Here is a 21,462-nt window from a genome sequence, read left to right as displayed (position 1 = left end):
GCCCGAGAAAATGCTCATAGTCCTCTACAACAGGGATTAGTAAATGCTCCAGCCTGCGAGCTGTTTTCATAAATAACATTGTCTTGGATCATAGTCACTTATTAGCACACATGGTATCTATGGCTGCTTTTGGCTACAATGGTAGAGTTGTGAAGTTGTGACAGATACCATATGACCTGCAAAGCCCAACATGTTTACTACCTAGTTTTTCACAACAAGAATTGGCAAACCTCTAAATAAATTATTTCACGTTAGTCCTGTAAGATCTGAATGAGCCGTGTTAGGATTTGCAACGTTTATTATTTACTGAAAACAAAATCTACATTGTCAAACAAAGAAACTGACATGTTATAGAATAGAGCAATTTTGCTTCTAGTAATAGTAAAACTATATCTGGTCTTTAAAACTCTGGATAAACACCATGGATACTGTATGTTTCCTTTGTACACTAAAGGGAAGGACAGAGGCTAACTCTGGTTGGAAGTGCTTGTCATTGCCATTGGAAGAGAAGAAAACTCACAATGTGTGGAGCTTAGTGAGACAAGAAGGAACAGGAGAATAGGATTAGGGGAGTGCACCAGCTCCATATCCTGACGTCAGATCTTTTCAGACCAGTTGGCTTTCACACCTATACCAGCTCTGGAAACGGATTCTTCTGCCACATATATGGCTGCCTCCCCTCCAGAAGACCCAGGGCAGGTCACTAAGTGCCTGTATCCCTTGAAGTTTACTTGCTTGTCAAGTAAGAGAGATGGGGAGAGAATACCATGGCAGACCAACAGTCATCGACAGTTTTACAAAAGATAAATTACTATGAAAACCTTAGAGGATTTTCTTCTTCTAAATGGATGACTTGAAAATGAGCTTTTGGAGTCTACGTAGCCTGTAGAGCGAAAGTGGTATCTCAAAACTAAAACATCTTACTTTGTGTTTCTCATATTTGGTTTTATTTATTGTTATGGTATCTAACTTCTAAGTGGATTATACAAAATAATTGAATTTTTCATCATGATAAAATAATTCCATTTGGAAAAAATTCAAAAGCATATTTCTTTCTCTGTGACCTGTTCTTTTCCTTTGTTGTGTTCCACATCATTTTGTGCCTCTGTTTGCAGAAATAATCTTGCAGATGGCAATTTCCGTTGTAATCAGCGATTGCCCTATCTGAGTCATCACCCAGCATGGCATTTCAGTAAATAGTGCTCTGCATTGCTTCCAGGCAGATGTGTCGTGTGCTTTCAAGAACACTGGCTGATAACCTTTCTGGCTTTTCAGGCAGTTGGGAAAAATAGAGGAAAATTTTGTGTACTCACCTTGAAACAAGAAAATGGCAAAGGAAGCATAGATTTTGTAATGGATAATTCCAGCTAAATGCAGTGTCGATTATGGGTTAAGTAAGTGGTAACTATTTTAAATGAATAATCTTTTGTACAGTGAGTCAGCTTTCACAATGAGTTTATCATTACTCCTTATATATTGTGTTTGGATTTTTATGTGCATTATTAACAGGGTACATATATTTGTATCCTGATAGTTACAAATGCTGCCGTGTGCTTTTCTGTAGTCAAGCAAACTGAACTCCTTCTACTCTGGTTTCTCCAGTTACGTGTTGGGGGTGGATCCTGACAGAGGATGGAATTGCTAAGGATAAGGCTCTTTTCGATGTGTCAGTGTGTGAGTACTGTAAACTGCCACATAGAAAGTCAGCTTTGGACATCCCAGATTACAACTTAACAAATTTACAGCTAGTATATACAAACCAAATTAGTAGTGGTTTTCTTGCAGTACAAATTTTGAAAAATACTATTAACATTTTAAAACTTAAAAATGATCTCATAATTATGTTACAAATAACAAAATGTCAAAGTAATACTTCATAGAGTTACCTTTTAAATTGCACAAATTTTAGAAGTAAGGTATTGTTTTTTTTAATTAGCTACCTTTAAGTGTTTTGCCAAAGATTTATAGGTGAAATACTACGAAGAGAAATTCACTAATTCGTTGAACCAATAAACATTGAATACCTTATTTTTGTTGTGAGTCCTGCCCAGAAACAGTCATACTGCATACAACTGAAAACATGACCATCAGACGGAAATGCACATTGGTTAGTCTATAGTGAAGCATTTGGGCATGCTAACTATCATTGGAAACTGTTCATGGTTTCAAATATAACAAAGTTTATTTAGTTCTGTGTAGGTTTTTAAGAGCCTTCTCTGTAATTGCCATCACTGATGACTAAATGTTTGTGTTTCATAGAAAAAGTTTACCTCAGTAAAGATGTTCATGACTTATTTTTAGTCACTGCTTATAACATTCCTTAACATTAACAAATTCCTTACCTTCAATTTATGTCTAACCACCATACATAAGTGTGGCAATTTCACTATTACGTACATTCTTAAAATGACCTAATTTTATGGGAAGAACAATTTACAAATTACTAACTTAGCTTCTGATTATGCTTCAGAAAAATAAGCTAATTGGGTGTGTACTGATAATGTGCCAATCACTATTAGTAATAAGCATATTAAAGTAGGCCATTAATAAGTTGTTATATTTGCTCAACTATGTATGCATTCTATGTCCTGTAAGTCAGCTTATGCAAAGTAATTTAGTAATAGAGTCTAGTAAGGCGCCAGACTTAGAAATCACGGTGCTAACTGAAAGCTATTTATGTGTTTGTTCTTTGTTCTTTCCTGCTGGGAACATTGCCTTCCACTTGGTTTATTGTTACACAGAATCATACATATCTACTTTAATCAACAGGGACAGAAAAACATAAAGATTAAACCTTGCAAAAACAAATCTGGAAAATAATTACTCGTGTCATAAATTTGTACTTTAAAATAATTTTCCTGTCTTCAAGCCATAGCTTTCTTTTTTCTGGATTTTTTTATTTAAATTAGAAACAAGCTTGTTCTACATGTCAATCCCAGTTCTCTCTCCCTCCCCTCCTCCCAGGCCCCCCCTCTGACTCCTATCCCCTTTCTGCTTCCCAGGGAGGGTGAGGCCTTCCATGGGAGATCTTCAAAGTCTGTCACATCATTTGGAGCAGGGCGTAGGCCCTCCCACCGTGTGTCTAGACTAAGAGAGCATGCCTCTATGTAAAGTGGACTCCTAAAGTCTATTGGTATACTTGGGATAAATACTGATCCACAACCAGAGGCCCCATAGATTTCCCAGGCCTCCTAACTGACACCCACGATCAGGGGGTCTGAGTTGGTCCTATGCTGGTTTCCCAGCTATCAGTTTGGGGTCCACAAGCTCCCTCTTGTTCAGTTCAGCTGTTTCTGTGGGTTTCACCAGCCTGGTCTTGACCCCTTTGCTTATCACTCCTCCCTCTCTGCAACTGGATTCCAGGAGTTGAGTTCAGTGTTTAGCTGTAGGTATCTGCTTCTGCTTCCATCAGCTACTGGATGAAGGCTCTAGGATGGCATAAAATGTAGTCATCAATCTCATTATTGAGCAAGGACTTTTAAGGTAGCCTCTCCACTATTGCTTAGATTGTTAGTTGGTGTCATCCTTGTAGATCTCTAGACATTTCCCTAGTGCCAGATTTCTCTTTAAACCTATAATGTCTCCCTCTATCAAGATGTCTCTTTTCTTGCTCTCCTCTATTCTTCCAACTCAACCTTCCTGCTCCCTCATGTCCTCCTCTCTCCTCCTCTTCTTCCCTTCTCTTTCTCCTAACTCCCTCTCCCCTCTCCCCATGCTCCCAATTTGCTTGTCCCTTTCCCCTTTTCCAGAGGATCATGTACGTGTGTCTCTTTTAGGGTCCTCCTTGTTTCCTACCTTCTCTGGCGGTGTGGATTGTAGGCTGGTAATCCTTTGCTCTATGTCTAAAATCCATATGAGGGAGCACATACCATGTTTGTCTTTTTGTGACTGGATTACCTTGTTCAGGATGACTTCTAGTTCCATCCATTTGCCTGCAAATTTCAAGATTCCATTGTTTATTTCCACTGAGTAGTACTCTACTGTGTAAAAGTACTACATTTTCTCTATCCACTCTTCAGCTGAGGGGCATCTAGGTTGCTTCCAAGTTCTGGCTATTACAAATAATGCTTCTATGAACATAGTTGAACAGATATCCTTGTTGTATGGCTGTGCATCTTTTGGGTATATGCCTAAGAGTGGAATTGCTGGATCTTTTGATAGACTGATTCCCATTTTCCTGAGGAACCACCATACTGATTTCCAAAGTAAGTCATAGCTTTCTTAGTTTGTTTAAAATATGACTTGGTATACACGGTATGGATTGATTTTCATTGTAAACTTAGGTAAAGCAGGATACATTTCAGTGTGTGTTTATGGGAAATTCACGAGACCTGGTTAAAACATATTTTATTCTTAAAAAACTAATTTGTTTACCTTGTAACAAGGGCAACAGTGGTCTCTTCCACAACACAGAACGTATAGTAACAAACGGTACTGCAAACAAACAGAAGACAATTGGTCATAACAGAACAGTTCTCTCTCTCTCTCTTTTTTGCTGCATAGGAGATACAGCAAATGAAATGAGATGTAAACCTTCTGAAGCAGAAGACAGCCAGTCTTTGGAGGTAAGTGAAATGCAGTAAGAATCCTTTGGAAGCAGAACTGATTCTACATTTTCCTGAGGCTAAATGGTAGCTTAACTCACACCAAGAAGCAGGTGGTCTATGGAAGCCTGCAATGCGCAGTATGGGGAGTGACTTCCCAAGTAGCATGTATTTTCTAGTGTAAGAATTGGAAAACATTTGGGAGGGGGTGAAATGAAGAGAAGGATAGTGAAAAGAAGAGAGGGAGGATGGAAAGGGGAGAAAGGGAAATTAGGAAGGAAGAGACTAAAGAGAGGAATAGAGTTCCTGAGTTAGAACATTTTGACTATTTTGAAGTGTTTTTGTTTTTCCCCCAGCACATTTGAATAGATAATATATGACCTGTAGAGAATCCCATTGTCTATGTCTGTATCAGAGAGTACTTCTTGACTGCTCTGGAGAAAAGCCAGAACATGAATAGACTGTTTTCTTCTGGAGGAGATGTTAGTGTGTTAGGACGCTGTCTGCACACTCTATTGGCAGTGTTTAGTCACTGAAGCCACCGTCCTTAGGACTGAAGGGAATGTGAAATAGTGGCACAATGCTGAGGCGGAAGACTGGCCGCACTTGTGCAGCCTTCTGTGTGGTGGTGCATCCAGGAGAGCCCTGCTGGATCCAGCTGTTTGCTTTAGCGCGGGATCCCCAGTGCCTAATGCAGAGTAGGAGATCCAAAGGGTTTGATAAGTGAATACATTAATTACAGTTAATTAATTAGTAATGAGCTATAAGTAGAAAGTTAATTTATTTTAAGGGACTTTTAAGGAAAATAGGTTTAAGGGAAAACCTATTTAAATTGATGAATAGGAAGAAACATCTTTTTTTTAACTTACCTGCCTTCATTTTTCATTCATTCATTCATTCCACAAATACTTGCTAAACACTGACTATACCTAAGACATAGTACAAGAACTGGGCAGATAGTGAAGACAGAAAGAGATGCAGGAACAAGGAAAGCTGTCTGGCTTTTATCCTGAACTACCTTGATCTCTTCAGTTTTAGTTCACTTCAAGCTTACAGCGAGAGCCGCCCCGGAGTACCATCTATAATAGGAATAGAAGTTGATGCATTTGAGGCTAAGGAAGTAACCACCAGAACTGCTTAAGTTAACTGCTTAATGTTTTAGCAGGCTACTATTACAAAGCACCGTATACTGTACACTGATGTACAGACAGCAGGAAATCATTTCTCTAAGTTCTAGAGCTGGAAAACCCAAGAGCAGGGTGCTGACAACTTGTTATCTGCATTTTGGTTCATATATGACACCTTCTTATGTCATGACACAGAGCCCTGACCATCACCCATTATTATAAAAACCAGTCCCCCTTATGAATGTTCCATCCTCATGACCTGATTATCTCCCAAAAGCCACATCTCTTAATGCTGTCACCTTAAGAATTCAGTTTCCAGGCTGGAGAGATGGCTCAGCCATTAAAGGCTAGGCTCACAACCAAAAATATAAGAATTCAGTTTCCGCATGTCAAATTGTATGTGGGTATGGGGAGTCACATTGATACTTAACATGCTTACATTATATACTAGGATGTCTGTAGAACTTGACAATTTAGCGTTGTTTCTAAGTTTGCTCATAAGTATAAAGAATTCCAAGGCTCCTTCCTAAGGAAAGGAGCTTTTTAAGATGACAATGTCCAGCTATTTGAACTATGCTGTTTCTAGACTTCCCATTAGTACAGTAGAGCTGATGTATGTACTCAAATACATCAGATTTGCTTTCTGAGCAATGGAGAAGCCAGTGTTTACTATCTGAGAACACAAAGGAAACAGGGATGCTACATAGGAAATCACACAGTTAAATCATGATGCAAAAGGCTGGCTATGCTTTATCATAGAAAAGCCAAAATTATTTATCTACATTAAGCAAAATGCAATTCTTCATTTCTCTTCTTTAAAATGTTGCTATACTAACTCAGGTTTGATTCCCAGCTCCAACATGGTGGCTCACAACCATCTTTTAAGTCGAGTTCCAGAGAATTCAATGCCTTCCTCTGACCTCTGTGGGGACCAGGCGTGCATGTGGTACACGTGCATAAACTTGGACACAGACACATGTACATAAAATACATTGTTAAAGAAGAGAAGCAATCAGGGTTGGAGATGTCGCTCAATTCTTAGCACCCACATGGACTCACAACTACTTGCATAACAAGTTCCAGTTCATCTTTCTGACCTCTGTAGGCACCTGTATGCACATAGTGCATGCATGTGTGTGCACACATACACACACACACACCTGCCTCCACATAAAATAAAATAATGTCTCTCTTTTTTTTTAAGACAGGATTTCTTTGTGTAACCCTGGCTGTCCTGGAACTCAAGAAATCTGTCTCTGCCTCCTGGGTGCTGGAATTAAAAGTATACACTACCACTGCTCAGCTAAAATAAAGTCAGATTTTTAAAAACAGAAAAAAAAAATGTTGCTATACTACTTAAATCTTCATGTAGAAACAAACAAGAATGTGCCATTTAGCCGGGCATTGGTGGCGCACGCTTTTAATCCCAGCACTCGGGAGGCAGAAGCAGGCGGATCTCTGTGAGTTCGAGGCCAGCCTGGTCTACAGAGCGAGTTCCAGTACAGCCTCCAAAGCCACAGAGCTGTCTCAAAAAAAAAAAAAAAAAAGAATGTGCCATATAATCTGGTTATTTGAAACTGGGGAGAGGCTCATGACTTGCACAGTATTTTATCTAGTCTGTGACACTGAGTTTGACTGTCTAACCCGCGGTCTACATTTTACTTAGCATCTGAACATTTCAACCTTAACTTGACCGTAGAAGGCTTTACTTGTTGACTTTTTGGGCACATGTACACACGTACACACACACACATACACACACCCCCAAAGCATCGCTGTCCAAGTTTTCATCATCCCTTCATATCACTCACCATCATCTGTGGCATGGTGTAGAACTGAATCCCCCAAGGCATCCTTGGCTCCACTCTGTCCTACACAATCAACTTTTATCCTTTTCAAATCTTGTCATCTTAGGCTCTGTGTCTGGATTCCAGCAGTCCCCCAGCCTTGTCACTGTGAGAGCAGTCAAAGCCACCACTTTTACCAGCTTTCCACCTCCAGTCTTGCCCTAGAGGCCATTCTTCACATAGCTGACGGGAATAAAAGTCGGGTTGCATCATCCAGTGACTTGAAATTAGCTGACTACTCTAAAAGGAAAATGAGCACTAAACTTAGAGTGGCCTACAGAGGACCAGGCCCTCATCGCTCTCATCTCTCCCCACATCCCATCCCTACCCTCCATGCCTTCCTGTCATTTGATGATGCTGAGTTCTTTCTCCTCTATCCCTTGTGTTCCTGGCCCTCACCCTCATTACCAGAGCTTCTCTTGGCTTTTGTCATTGTACAAGCTACCATTTATTTGGCTAGCATTTCTCATGAATACCTTTGCTGAAGTGTTCCTCCCCCAGTCAGGTTCCCATAACTTTGTTTCATCTTCTCCACTACATTCATCACTGTCTCAGATCATTTGTTTACCACCAGCCACCTGTCTAGAATTAAGATAGACCTTATATACTCAGATTCACATCTGGTACATAAAATGTGCTGGAAAAAAAAACATGTAACCGATAAATTTCTTTTAATGCCATGATTCAGCTACCTAAAAGTGTGATTTGGATGCATTTGTCTCATTGCCTCATCAAGTACTTAATGACTCTACCTACTGAAGGTTTCATAACAGGCTTCTTTTCCACTAGTGAGGTCCCGACTCATCAGCATTTCTTTCTAAGACCTCTTTCCAAATAGTGGGTTTTTTACTTCTGTGCCTCTAAAATGCCATTAAACTTACAGAATATAAGCTTAAACCCAAATTCTACTCAACTACAATCCTCTCCAGTCAAAGACAATCCCAGTGATTTCTTATGATCGGTATTCTTGATGACTATACAGTAGTGCCATTTCTTAGCAGGTGGAGACCATGCCTTCATTAAAGTTTCAGCCCCCTGTAGTGGCATGTCAATGATTTCTCATTTTGTGAATAAGTAAGTGGTCGTCTTCAGCAAGTAATTCTCTTCATCAAATCTGTCTTCTACTTTATATTAGAGACACAGTTACATCTCTTCTCCCTGTAAAAAGAAAGTTGTTTTCTTTTTAACTTCTTAGTAATTGCCCATTAATAAAATCTTACTTTTGGATTCTTCAATAGCAACAAAAAATTTAATGATTTTTAGATTTGAAGCATGTATGTCTAAAAAATTATAATTATTGTACTAGCAGAAAGATTCATAATTCACTTTAAAAGACTATAAAAAGTGTAGATAGAAATGGCTGGCTGGCAGACTGCATATACATGTGTATGTTTCTGAGTGTACATATGTATATTTACTCATGTGCACATATGTATGTTTGTGTGTATGTGTTCATATATGTTTATGTTTGTGTGTACATGTGGATATTTGTGTACATGAATGTATTTATGTGTGTTTATATATTTGTATATGCATGTGTGTATGCATGTGTATATTTATGTTTGTACACATGTGTATATTTTTGTTTATATACATATATTTATACATGTTTATTCAGAACAGATATTGTTCACTGTGCATGGCATGTGTCAGCCATTAAATAAATGCTTAGTGTTTCATCTGTACAAACACTTAGATTAGAACAAAAGGAATGTATCCAGTTGATGAGTATAAAACTAACTGGACAGGCCCCTTGCCTTTCAGTGTTAGAATAACGAGGCTATCTGTACAAAGTAATTCACCTCCCATAACTGCTCCTGCCTATTTCTTCATGCTTTCAGTTAGGCTTTATGCTAATAGCTAGCTGGAGTTTTAACACATGCCAAGGATGTGACGATTTCCAAATCCTAAGTTGACGTTTATCCTTCTTCTCTAGTTCAGCCTCCTGTAGCCATCTTTTATTGTCTATATACTGTACCTTTCTTCATTACTCCTTTGTGTTTGAATATTTTTCTGTGTCATAACTGCCTTGGCGTCCATTCATTGCATAAAGACAAGTCAGATTTTAAAACAACTTGTTTTTTTAATATTTGTAAGCAATAATTACCAACGATCATCTTGTTTCTTGTTTTGAAACCTAACATTTATTTCAGGATAGCAATATGTATTTTCAGAAAATTACGGGAGTATTTTCAACTTTATTCTACTCATAATTCTTGTATTTGTTTCCCTGGAATTAACACACAGTGGCAAATAGACTAAATACAGTATGCTAATTAAGTCTCATTTTGTAACCAATATATTTAGGTTTTCTTTTTAATGATTTTTTTAAGTTTTTCAACTTAAAATATGATTACATCATTGTCTCCCTTCTCTTTGCTTCCTTCAACCCTTCTTGTGTATTGATACTGCTTGCTCTTTCTCTCATGTTTATGGCCTCTTTCTCTCTGTGTGTGTGTGTGTGTGTGTGTGTGTGTGTGCGCGCGCGCGTGTGTGTGTAAATGTATGTATGTATGTATGTATATGTGTAAATGTTTGTATACATTACTAAATTATAAATTCAACATGCATATTCCTTATCTTACTTGTATGCCTATACTTGTATGATGTGGTCAGTGTTGACTACCAATTAGCAGGTTTCTTCCTTGAGGAAGGCTTTTTCTCCCAGTGCTCTCAGCATTCCTTAATTGCCTCTAATTCTTTGTGTTTGGTTGGAGCCCTGTGAGATGGTCCCCTTCAATGCTTGTACGTGTATTGGTGTCATCATTGCCCAGGTCTTGTTTAGGTAACCATGTTGGTGTGACTCATGGATGTAGCTTCTGGCATTCATTTCAAGGCAATAAAATCTCGCAGCAAATTACTTGCTCCTCTGAGTCCCACAGTCTTCTCCATCCCTTCTTCCTGGATGTCCCTTAGGTGTAGGGATTGTGTTGCAGATTTATGAGCTGGGGCTGGGTACCACATGTTTACCTCTTCTCTGCACTTTGATTGGCTGTGGTTTTCTGTCTCTGCGTGTTGTAAGGAGAAATTTCTTTGATTAGGGATGAGAACTACATTCATCTGTGAGTTAAGGATAAATATTTAGAGTACAGCTTGGAATTACGGTGGGTTAGTAAAGTGGTACTATTCGTGGTGCCTCAAAGACCCATGACTTCACTAGCCCTGAGTCGTTGGCTGGGTTTCCAGTACCAAGCATGGTTTCCCTCTTGGTAAGCAAGTCTTAAGCATAATTTGTGAGTTGTTGATTGCCACCAAGGTATGCATGCCACTGCTGCAGCTTCTGGGTTGTTGTGCCATGCTGAACATTCATAGGTATCATAGTTGGGTGGGATTGTTGGTTGCTTTCCTCCCTTTGGAAGCTTACACGATGCCTTCTGGTACCATGAAAGCTTGTCTTGAGGGAGAATGCCTTCAGATTAGATCCATCTCGAATCCTCTGGGTCCTTTGTCCAAAATGCATGGTGTCTTCAACAATAGGGGTTTACCATCCCAAGGATCTTTTTGTATGGGATGTGCCCCCATAATATAGGACTTTCTTGTACAAGAATTAAGGGGCTTGCAAAATATCAGACTCAAAAAGACAGATAGTAAATATTTCTCTCATGCATAATTCAGATTAAAAAAAAAGATATGAGAGTAAATGGGGTACTATGCTCAGAGAAAGAAGAGGAAAAGAGAGTAATGGGTAAATATAATCAGAAGTTACAATATGCATGTATCAAAATGTCATAATAAACTATTATTTTGTACAATATATATAGGGAACGGTGTAGTAGAGAACTGTAGAGTCAACCACACGCCAGACAGCACCTTTCTACACAATGATATTGAAAAACATCATTCATGGCAATTTAATTGGAATCTTATTATATTTGAAGGAGTTCCACTCAAACTACATATTCTTAATAAGAGTAACTAAACCAAAATTTACCTTACAACTGACTTTACAAAAGTATAACATCAATGCTTCTTCACATTGAGAATATTTAATCATGCATGGTTCCCTTTATGAAGATTATTTGAAGAGGCATATACGTTATCATAGAATGTGGCTTACATCACCTTATTTCAACCTTACAGTGCTTTCAGATCAAATGGTATTTACACTCCATACTCCATAGTTGTTTTTATTGTATAGTACAGTGGTTCTCAACCTATGAGTCACAACCCCTTGGGGATCATATATTAGATATCCTGCATATCTGATGCTTACATTATGATTCATAACATAGCAAAATTACAGTTATAAAATAGTAACAAAATAATTTTATGGTTGGGGGTCACCGCAACATGAGGAACTGTATTAAAGGGACACAGCATTAGTAAGTTTGAGAGCCACTGGTCTATGTGTGTATGTATAAATGTGTGGGTACGGGAGGAGCACATACATGCCATGGTACATGTGTGGAGATCAGAGAACAGCTTGGATGAGTTGGTTGTTTTCTTTCACCTCATGGGTACCAGGATTGAACTATAGTTGTAAGACTTAGCAGAAAGAACCTTTACCTGCTGAGCTATCCTGCCAGCCAGAGAGAATAAAATAAAATTCTTGAGAACAGAGGGATTTAATTTATACAAAGACTTTTCAGTATTTTAATGAATGCTCTAATCCTAAAGAAAAAACTAACAAAGAGATCATTGAATTAGTTTTAAAGTGCATAGGTCATATGTTATAAGACAATTTTGCCACATAAAGAACTGATGAATAACTATTTGCACTTTATCATTGCCTAACTAAAACTTATTTAGATAGGTTAATAAATAATAATTTTCTGGCTTTTCACCCAAGTACTTTTTTGAAATATCAGACTGCTCCATTTATTTCAACAAATATTTCATTAAAATGTATTTGAGAGAAGGCACTACAAGCTCCCATTGTGGCTTTTGGACAATTACCTAATTTTGCTGTGTTTCCTCATTGACATCATAGCGATAACTGCCATTCATACCTCACAGGAGTATTGTAAGACTAATGTTTGTGAAGTGTTTTCAGGATCAGAGTGAAAGGTATTAATTTGTAAGCATGTGTTAGTATTATAACTATTACTAGTAATGGGGATGGTTGTTTAATGCGAATTTTCTTCTAAATGTAGTGTCATATTTTCAAAGGACAACCTCTTTCTTTATGGCCAGATGTGGATACAATTAACCCTTTGCCCTTTATTTTGAAGACACACTTAGCCAATTATGTATGCAATTAGATGTGTATGCAGTTTTTGCCTGAATGACTAATTGCAGCCTTAGTAAGAGTCCTTTTGAAAATGCTGGCCTTTTGAATCTTGACTGTCTCTGTCTCTGTAGTAAGCAATTTATGCTGAGCATCTTCTGGAGCCACGGTGGCTCCTGGATACTGAGGAATTGCTTTTGTGGTTACTAGAGAAAGATTTCTACATTCTGTAAGCCTTAGCTTTGTATTTTGCCATCAAGCCTAAAAGGCCTTTGTCATGGTTCCAGTTTCAAAGGTTTTATTGATTTTTTTCTTTTAATCTTGACATTCAGCTGATTTTTCTACAGATTGCATTTTGTGAAACAAGTTTTTCTTCTGTAATTTTCCCCCCCACGAAATCCCATTTCCTTTCTGTTCCTTAATTCAAACATGTCCTCTCATAATCCCTTTTACTCACTAAAGAGTAAGTAAGGGACAGATTAGTATTGACACTTTCATCCCATATATAGCCTGACGACACATGTTTACAGGGAACTTTAATTGCTGTAATGTAACTTGTATTTATATGGAAGAGTACAAAGAAACCAATGTCTGATTTGACTTAAGTCCCACTCTTCGAGGAAGAACCCATACCCACACTGACACTGTTTTGGAAACCAAGAAGCAGAGACTAGATAGCCCAGATCCCTAAACTAAAGCAAAACACAACTGTTCTTTATTTAAAAAATCAATAAAATGATTCCTAACGATATTCTGCAATACTCATATATCAGTTCCTTATCTATCCATCATCAGAGAGAGTTCCTTCAGCAGCAGATGGGAACAGATGCAGAGACCCAGACATAGATATGATGCAGAGATAGAGTCTAGATTGGCAGTCTCCATCAAATCCCTCCCCTCAGAGCTCAGGGAATGCAGCAGAAGAAGACACAGAAAGAGTGTAAGAGCCAAAGGGCATGGAGGACACCAGGAGAATGAGGCCTTCTGCATCAACTAAGCAAGGGTCATATGAGCTGAGAGAGACTGAAGCAGCAAACACAGTGCCTACGTGGTATATGTGGTCCTCTGTCTACACATTATGCTATTAGCTGAGTGTTTTACGGGCCTCCGGACTGTGAGAACACATGGGTTCCTGACTCCATTACCTGCTCTTGGGACTCTTTTCCTGTTGGGTTGCTGTGTCCAACTTCGATATTATTTTGGTTTATCTCATTTGTTATGTTTGGCTGTTATTTCTTAGAAGCCTGTTTGTTTTTAATGAGAGTCAGAAAGGGACTGGAAACTGCAGAGGGGCAGTTGGGAGGAGCTGGGAGGAGTATAGGGAGGGATCATGATAATCAGGATATATTGTATAGGAAAGAATCTTATTTTCAACACACAAACTGTGAGGACACCCTGAAGATATTGTGCCCATCGTGTCCACAAGTATCCTAAGCACTAAAGGAAATACATCAATTGTATTGATTATTTAGTGATGGCCTTCTGCAGACATTACTTTCTCTTTCATTTAATCATTTATTGCTTCTTTGATAGCATCTCACTGTGTAGCGCAAGCTCTCTTGGATCTCACTCTGTAGTGTGCTTTGAGCACAGTGGTCCTCCTGCCCTCGCCCCCCTGTTGTTGGGAATGTGGGTGTGTGCCACAATACCTGGCTTCAAACATTTACTCTCTTTCAGTCTTCAACACTAGTAACTGTTGGGCTCTACATGGTACCATGCTGCTACCAAGGCAGGTTCAGAGACGCATAGAAGTGCAGGATCAGGGAGCATCTGGGATCTAGAATAAACTGCTGATGATAAGAAGGAGTCTCTGTAGACAGCTGTGAGTATAAAGTGTTGGGGGAGTTTGTTGAAGGTAGTGATCACATTGATTAAGAATATCACAGTATGCTTCTGAGATTGTTTCTCTTCCAATAGTAACTAGCACAAGTAATTATCTGAGAGAAAAGGAAAATTTAGTAAGAACTTGTCAACACTGATTTATGAGCAAAACCATAAAGTTACCAACACACGAGCGAGGGCAGAAAAAAGCAGTTGATGTAGGTAGAGTTTTGGTTACCTTGTAAAGGAAATTGTAAGAGATATGACTAGAATAGCAGCTTTGAGCCAAATTGCCGAAGGCCCTGAAGGACTGGTAGAAAATTTTATTTCCTTCAGCGGTCAGTGTGAAGCTGTTGTATGGTTTTCATAGAGAACACTAACGCCCTGAGCCATGTTGTGAAATTGAACAGGCCTCAGCTTGTCAGATGAGCAACCCAGTTGCAGACCACAGGAAAGGAGATGTTTAAAGATACCCCCAAAATTAAGAACAGAGTCGTCTCTGCCTGGGAATGGAAAGGCAAAGGATTGCACATACAGGAATACTGGGCAGTTAGTATATCTCTAGTGTTGGCAACAGTCCTTACAGAGATGGGAAACAAATGACACTCAGTCAGGATGGCTAAGAAGCACCATAGGTGTAGCTTTGTGTGTATAGCACACACCTGGTCTGTGAGATGCTCTGTATTCCATCCCAGCATTGAATATAGGAAGCAGTATCCAGGGAAAAAAGAGGTAAATAGCTTTAATTGAAATAGCAATGGTGTCAGGAAGATTACAGACTTAAGAGGTCTACCTGTCCCTTATGAATTGTTGCACAGTGGCACACTTAAACAACTATACCAAGGAGGCAATATAGAAAACACCTTTCCTGAAATTGAGAACTTCTATGTTATGGAAAGTCATGCACATTTGCAAACTGCAAAAATGCAACTCTGTATATGCTTAGAAATGGTTTTAGTTGATGGGATAGCACCTAGAAAATGGTGATCGTTTTCTCAGGGTTTTATTTGAAACGCTTGCAGTGAAGAAAGCAGAGCAGAGAGTCTTGAGTTTATGATAATCTAGCTCACTCTAACGCTGGTTCTCAAGGAGGCTGTGTGGATAATCTGGGGTACCTAAGCCTGGAGTGTGTGGAGCCCCAGCACTATCCCTCCCAACCCCTGTCAGTCTGTGTTAACTGACTTTTTCGTGTCATCAGACAAGGTTTTAGTCAGTTTGGGTTGCTATAACAAAATAACAAAGATTAGCTAGTTTAAACAGCAAACGGTTTTCTTGTCCTCAGAGTTGTCGAGGCTGGTCAGTCCCAGATCGAGGTTTCTGCCAGTTGCTACTTCATTCTGTATTGCACTATGTCCTGCTCTTCTTATAAGCCACTAATCCCAACACTAGGGCCCCACCCTCATGACCTCATCTATTCTTAATTCCTGGAGGTCCCATCTCCAAATGTCATTGGTATCTAAGACTGTAGAGTGAGGAATTATATGGAGGTTGAGGAGGGAGATACATATGATGCACTTCCAAGAAAAGAGTAAACCTCATAATTTAGGAAAGTACTATTAATTATAAAAGGAAACTCTCCTTAGCATATATTTTTAAGTAATATGCAGCCATATTACTAGGAGCCCTATGAATATCCATTCTTCTCTATTTTTCTCAGTAAATATGGTAGAAGAACTTCACACAGCATTCTGAAATGAAACTTGACAGTTTGTGATGCAGAAAAATTTTTAATTGTTTGTGATGGTGAGGATTGAATCCAGATGTTTGCATATGTCATAGGAACCTCATACCACGGTATAGCCCAGATTCCCTCCAGAATTACTCTTGAATATTGTTTCTGGAGAATGACACCATGCTTGTATCTGCAGAAAGAATTTTTCTTTTTTCCTGACCATTTTACTTAGATGTTCCTGAAATTTGTTTGAAATTATATTGCTTTCTTATAGGGTGTTGAATAAATCTGATACGTATGAAAAGACTATATCTGTCTAACATAGACATTTACACTTGAATTCTGTATTATCTGTTCTAAATTTTGATTTCATAAATTAAATGCATGGTGAGGATTTTACAATTTTTCTTAGTTTTTTGAGGATTTCATACAATGTGTTTTGATCATACTCATGCCCCCAATGCCTCCCAGATATACATCCCTTTTTCTACCAACCCAACTTTATTTTTGTGTCCTTTTCTTTTAATATTGGTTCAGCATAATGCCACTTATGAGAGACTGTTTCCCTCAGCATGTTGATGATGATGCTTTGTCCTTGGCAACTGGAAGTCACTGACAGAGTGACCTCTACTTGATCGATCATTTTGCTTTGTTGGTTGTAAAGATATTCTTTGATATATGTCTGTGGATTTATTCATGTTTCTTTTATTAGCATCAGAGTTCACTTTAATTTAAAAACTCATATCTTGCTAGAAATGTATTCATTTATTTTTGAAAATAATATGTGATTAGTGTATTTACATCATTTTCCCCTCCCCATAACTCTTCCCATATCCTCTCCCCTCAAACTAATGACCTCTTCTTTATAATATATAACCTGCTGAGTCGCTTTAGTGTTGTTTATATTTGTATGTGTTAAGTCTGATGACTTGGGATTAAACTGAGTCTCCCTCCTTTCTGCTGCCATTAATTGCCTATAGCTCTTAGTCAAATGGTGGAACCTTGTGAAATTTCCCCCATCCACACTGGCATGTCAACTTGTGGTGTCACTTTTCAAGTCTCATTTAGGTGGTCCTATTGTTCTGATTGACGTCAGCTTCCCTATCATATAGTGGACACTATCTCCAGGCAGAGGTCCTGGTCCTCTGGATGGTAATATGTTCCCTTTTCTGTGATGTTCCCTAAGCCTTGGGTGTAGGAATGGTTTTATAGATGTACTAGGAGGAGCTAGGCATGCATGAGCAGTTGTTCTCTACATTTTGACCAATTGTGGTCTTCCATGAAGGTGTCCAGGTGCAAAATGCTGCATAATATCCCAGGGATAACCAACAACCACCTAGTCAGACTTAAGGCCTACTCAATAGGAGGAAATTCATACTCGATACTGTAAACCTAGCCCACTGTCTGAGGCTGCTGAGGTCATGGACCCAAGAGGAGAACCTACTACAGCCACTTCCCAAAACTGAGTGTAATTGCATTCTAAGTATTTATCCCTATGCCCACAGATAAGTATTGTTCTCACTTCTCATCAAAGATACCACATTTTGTCAATGGAATGTGGTAAGTTCTATTTAGGAGGATTTTCTCATTAACCAAAATATCTGCAGTCAATGTAGCAGCACATATCTGCAATCCCAGCACTTGGGAAGCAGCAGCAGGATGAAGAAGAGGTTGAGGCCAGCCTGGGCTATATCACTCAGTTACCAGACCAGCCAGCGCTACATGTTAAGAACCTGTCTCAAAAATATTTTAAATAACCAATAAAATAATGTGTCTACTTAGAAATATAGTGTTGTGTATAATATTAGTTATATATAAATAATATATTAGCAATGTTATTAATAATTATGTAGAAAAATTATATAACATGTGTCATTTAATGTTGATGTGATATGTTAGTAATAGTAATAAATGTGTAGTAATATATACAAATTACATTATAAAATAGCATTATTACTTATTAAAATACACTATGCATTAGGTAGTATATATTACAAAGACTCAAATACCTTTTCAATGAATGAATATAAGTTAACTGTAAAAATGGAAATTGTAATCTATATACTTGAGACCAAATTGCTTTAGGCCACCTAGTTTATTAACATATAATTATGAGATCCTTAATGAATTTACATTTGATAGTCATTTTTTATATATTTAAGCCAAAATGAATTAAAATCAATGAAGAATTTTTGAACGTATTACCCAATTAAGAAAGTAATTGCTATGAGTTTCAGATACTCTTTGGAATCAATAATAAAGTAGTTGTTAGTGCTTTAAAAATAAGTTTATCCAGGCATGGTGACTCATGCTTTTATTCCAGCACTCGGGAGGTAAACTGATCTCTTGAATTTGAGACCAGCCTGGTCTATACAACAAGTTCTAGGACCACCAAGCCTACATAGAGAGCTCCTGTCTCAAAAAAATCCAAAATAAATAATAAAAATAACTTTTAGCATTTGTGTCTTAATAGTCTCTCTGTCATTTTCCTGTAATAATTTATTTTAGTAAAATCTGTTAAGCTAAAATGTACACATGACTAACGTGTTTCAATTTACCATCTCTAAAGGAAGCTCATAGAAGATTAATGTTCTTAAAAAGAGACCACACAGGCCGGGCAGTGGTGAAGCACCCCTTTAATCCCAGCACTCTGGAAGCAGAGGCAGGCAGATCTCTGTGAGTTCAAGACCAGCCTGGTCTATAAGATCTAGTTCCAGGCCAGCCTCCAAAGCCACGGAGAAACATGTCTCAAAAAGGAGAGAGAGAGAGAGAGAGAGAGAGAGAGAGAGAGAGAGAGAGAGAGAGAGAGAGAGAGAGAGAGAGAGAGAGAGAGAGAGAGAGACCATACTGTGGCACCTTTGAAACATTGCAGTGAAATTGAGAGTTGGTTTGAAGTATGCTTTCACTTAGGAAGTCTCCCAATTCCTACATCAGTCTTGTGTCTAAAGTGTGCAGTTTGGTTGCAAGTATTAATCATATCAAATACAACATTCTACCAAGGTGTCTAGAATCAGGTGACACTCTGCTTCTTTACCACTATCCCACAGAATGTGCGCCAAGTAAAGCCCGCTCTAAAATGCTACCTCATTATTGCAGTGATTGTCTTAGGGTGTTGTAAATGAAAGGAAGGAAAGATGTGCAATCTTAGTTGGTCGGGATACTCCCTTGGTCCATGCTGTCTGCTCTAGAAACCAGGAAGTCATTATAAAAATTATAGTTGATTCTTTTATTATTCAGTCATCAAACATAAAGGAAAAAGATGATGAGGAAGTCAAGCCTTTCCAATCTTTTAGGTAGATTGTCAGTATTTCTTAAGGAATGGATGTTTTGAGACTATATACACTTTGACAGTTGTAACACTTACTACCAGTTCTATTTAAACTACATTCTCAACTGGTAAAGAGAATGAAATCGTTTCACTTGTTCCTTTCGCCCAGTCTTTGCAGAGATATTAGTCTGTCTTTCTTTGGTTGTGATTGGAGTCTGTGTTACTTTGGCTTCTCAGAGTAAAAGACTTCCTGTAAAATGAGGGTAATGCTGAGCCCAGTGTCCCTGACAGACATTTTCAGATTTCATTATAGAGGGGAAGGAGGTGATAACGTAATGAAACAGAGCATTCCAGAACCTGTGTTGAATAGCTCTAACATTCTAGTTTGTCTGCTTCTCACAATACTGTACAGAATGGATGCCCTGGCTCCTGTTTCATAGACAAGGATTGGGGGTGTGGGGCTTCAGTAGCATAGCTGCTGAAGCAGGTTTTCTAAGGTCTTACAGTCAGAGATATGTAAACTGGTATGTTTATATCTTTCCTACAGTTCAGCTCAGTGCACTGCAGGGTATTTGTGGGATGAAAGGATAGACAATCACACAGAGTAAAATATTAAGCATGCCCAAGAGGTAGACTGTAAACTTTGGCCCCAGTGGATTGTGGGAAGTGCATGGTTTGATGCTCTTTGACCCAATCCATGACAGCCATCGTTTTGGCTGTGGTGAATACCTACTGAATGCCAGGCACTCTGTTTCATCCTGGCATGCCTGGTATAGTGCACAGGCCTATGCTTTGTTGACGTCACCTCTTAGTAGGAGAGACAAAACCTAAAGTAAAGGTGAAGTGAAGATGGTTGAGTTAATGCAGTGACATCAAGTGATGGCAAGTGGAGCAAAGGCTGAAACTTGTGGTATGAAGCAGAGGAGGCTGGTTAAAGTGAAGACCGGGGAACCGCCCTGAGATGGCGTGGACAGAGCGCCATCTCTGCATGGCCTTTAGGCTGGGGTTTCCAGAGTGGGGAGAGCTTACATGCAGACTGGGAAAGATTTGAAAGTGTGTAAACATCAATTTTTGATGATATTCTAGAGGCAGAAAACCACTCATTGTAAGTCCATACATCTACTCCAGAGAGCAATTTAACATATTAAGTTAATATGAAGATGCAAATTTTGATGTAAATCTTAGAGGTGTTATTCTTAAAGTCTAAAAAATCCATTTGTAGGTATTAGAGTTCTGTCTAAGTTTACCAGATACAAAAGGTGGATTTTCCCACATTATAAAGATAAACATTTAGTCATGAAAGTCTTACATCATTCTTTATAATATAGCCAATAATTGAGATCTGGTAATCTGATACATGACATCATCCATTTTAAAAATACATGAACAAGCTCTTTATCAGTCAGAAATTTTCTCATTCTTTTACTTGAACTTAGATTTCCATCCACTTTCCCCCAAAGAATTGCATTCTTTATCTTGAAAGTCTCTTATTGATCACTGTCCTAGAGTGTGTGCTCTGTGATGCTATAATAGAATACCTTGGTGTGGGGAACTTACAAAGAACACAAAATGACTTCCCCCTCTTCTGGGAAGATGGGAAGGCTGATCTGAAAGAGCTGATGCCCAAAGAGGTAGTCTTGCTGTGTCACTCTTGTAAAGCAAGATGGACAAGAAAATGCTCGAGTAAGCCACCGAGGACCATCTCATATTTGTAGCGACATGCTGAAAGCAACTCCCAACATAATGGCATTAAGTCCACTCTGCCTTGGTGACACAGTCATCTCTTAATGACACTACCTTTTAAATACCCTTGTGATGGGGTTTAGGTTTTCCAGACATCACTGATGGACACATGTACCACAGGAATTTATGTTTCTTAGCAACAAAAAGTTGCTGTAAGGTAATCTTCTCAAACATCATATTTGGAATGACCCTAAAGTCCATTGTTAGAAATTTTCTTTTAATTAATTCACATTTTAAGAATTGATGGTATGTAATTAATAAAAATAGTGTGAA

General features: G+C 38.5%; 1 protein-coding gene across 3 annotated transcripts in view; it reads left to right on the top strand.

Moving 5' to 3' along the window:
- Umad1 (UBAP1-MVB12-associated (UMA) domain containing 1) overlaps positions 1 to 21,462 on the top strand; it is a 148,816-nt gene that overhangs the window by 106,971 nt on the left and 20,383 nt on the right. For all 3 annotated transcript variants that reach the window (XM_013122680.3, XM_021234604.2, XM_013122681.3), the window contains exon 3: positions 4,504 to 4,565. In XM_013122680.3, coding sequence (XP_012978134.1) covers positions 4,504 to 4,565 — 62 coding nt within the window. The remainder of the gene's footprint in view (positions 1 to 4,503; positions 4,566 to 21,462) is intronic.

Source organism: Mesocricetus auratus, unplaced genomic scaffold (assembly GCF_017639785.1).
Source record: "Mesocricetus auratus isolate SY011 unplaced genomic scaffold, BCM_Maur_2.0 Super-Scaffold_100019, whole genome shotgun sequence".
Lineage (NCBI taxonomy): Eukaryota > Metazoa > Chordata > Mammalia > Rodentia > Cricetidae > Mesocricetus > Mesocricetus auratus.
This window is presented reverse-complemented; position numbering and strand designations above follow the sequence as displayed.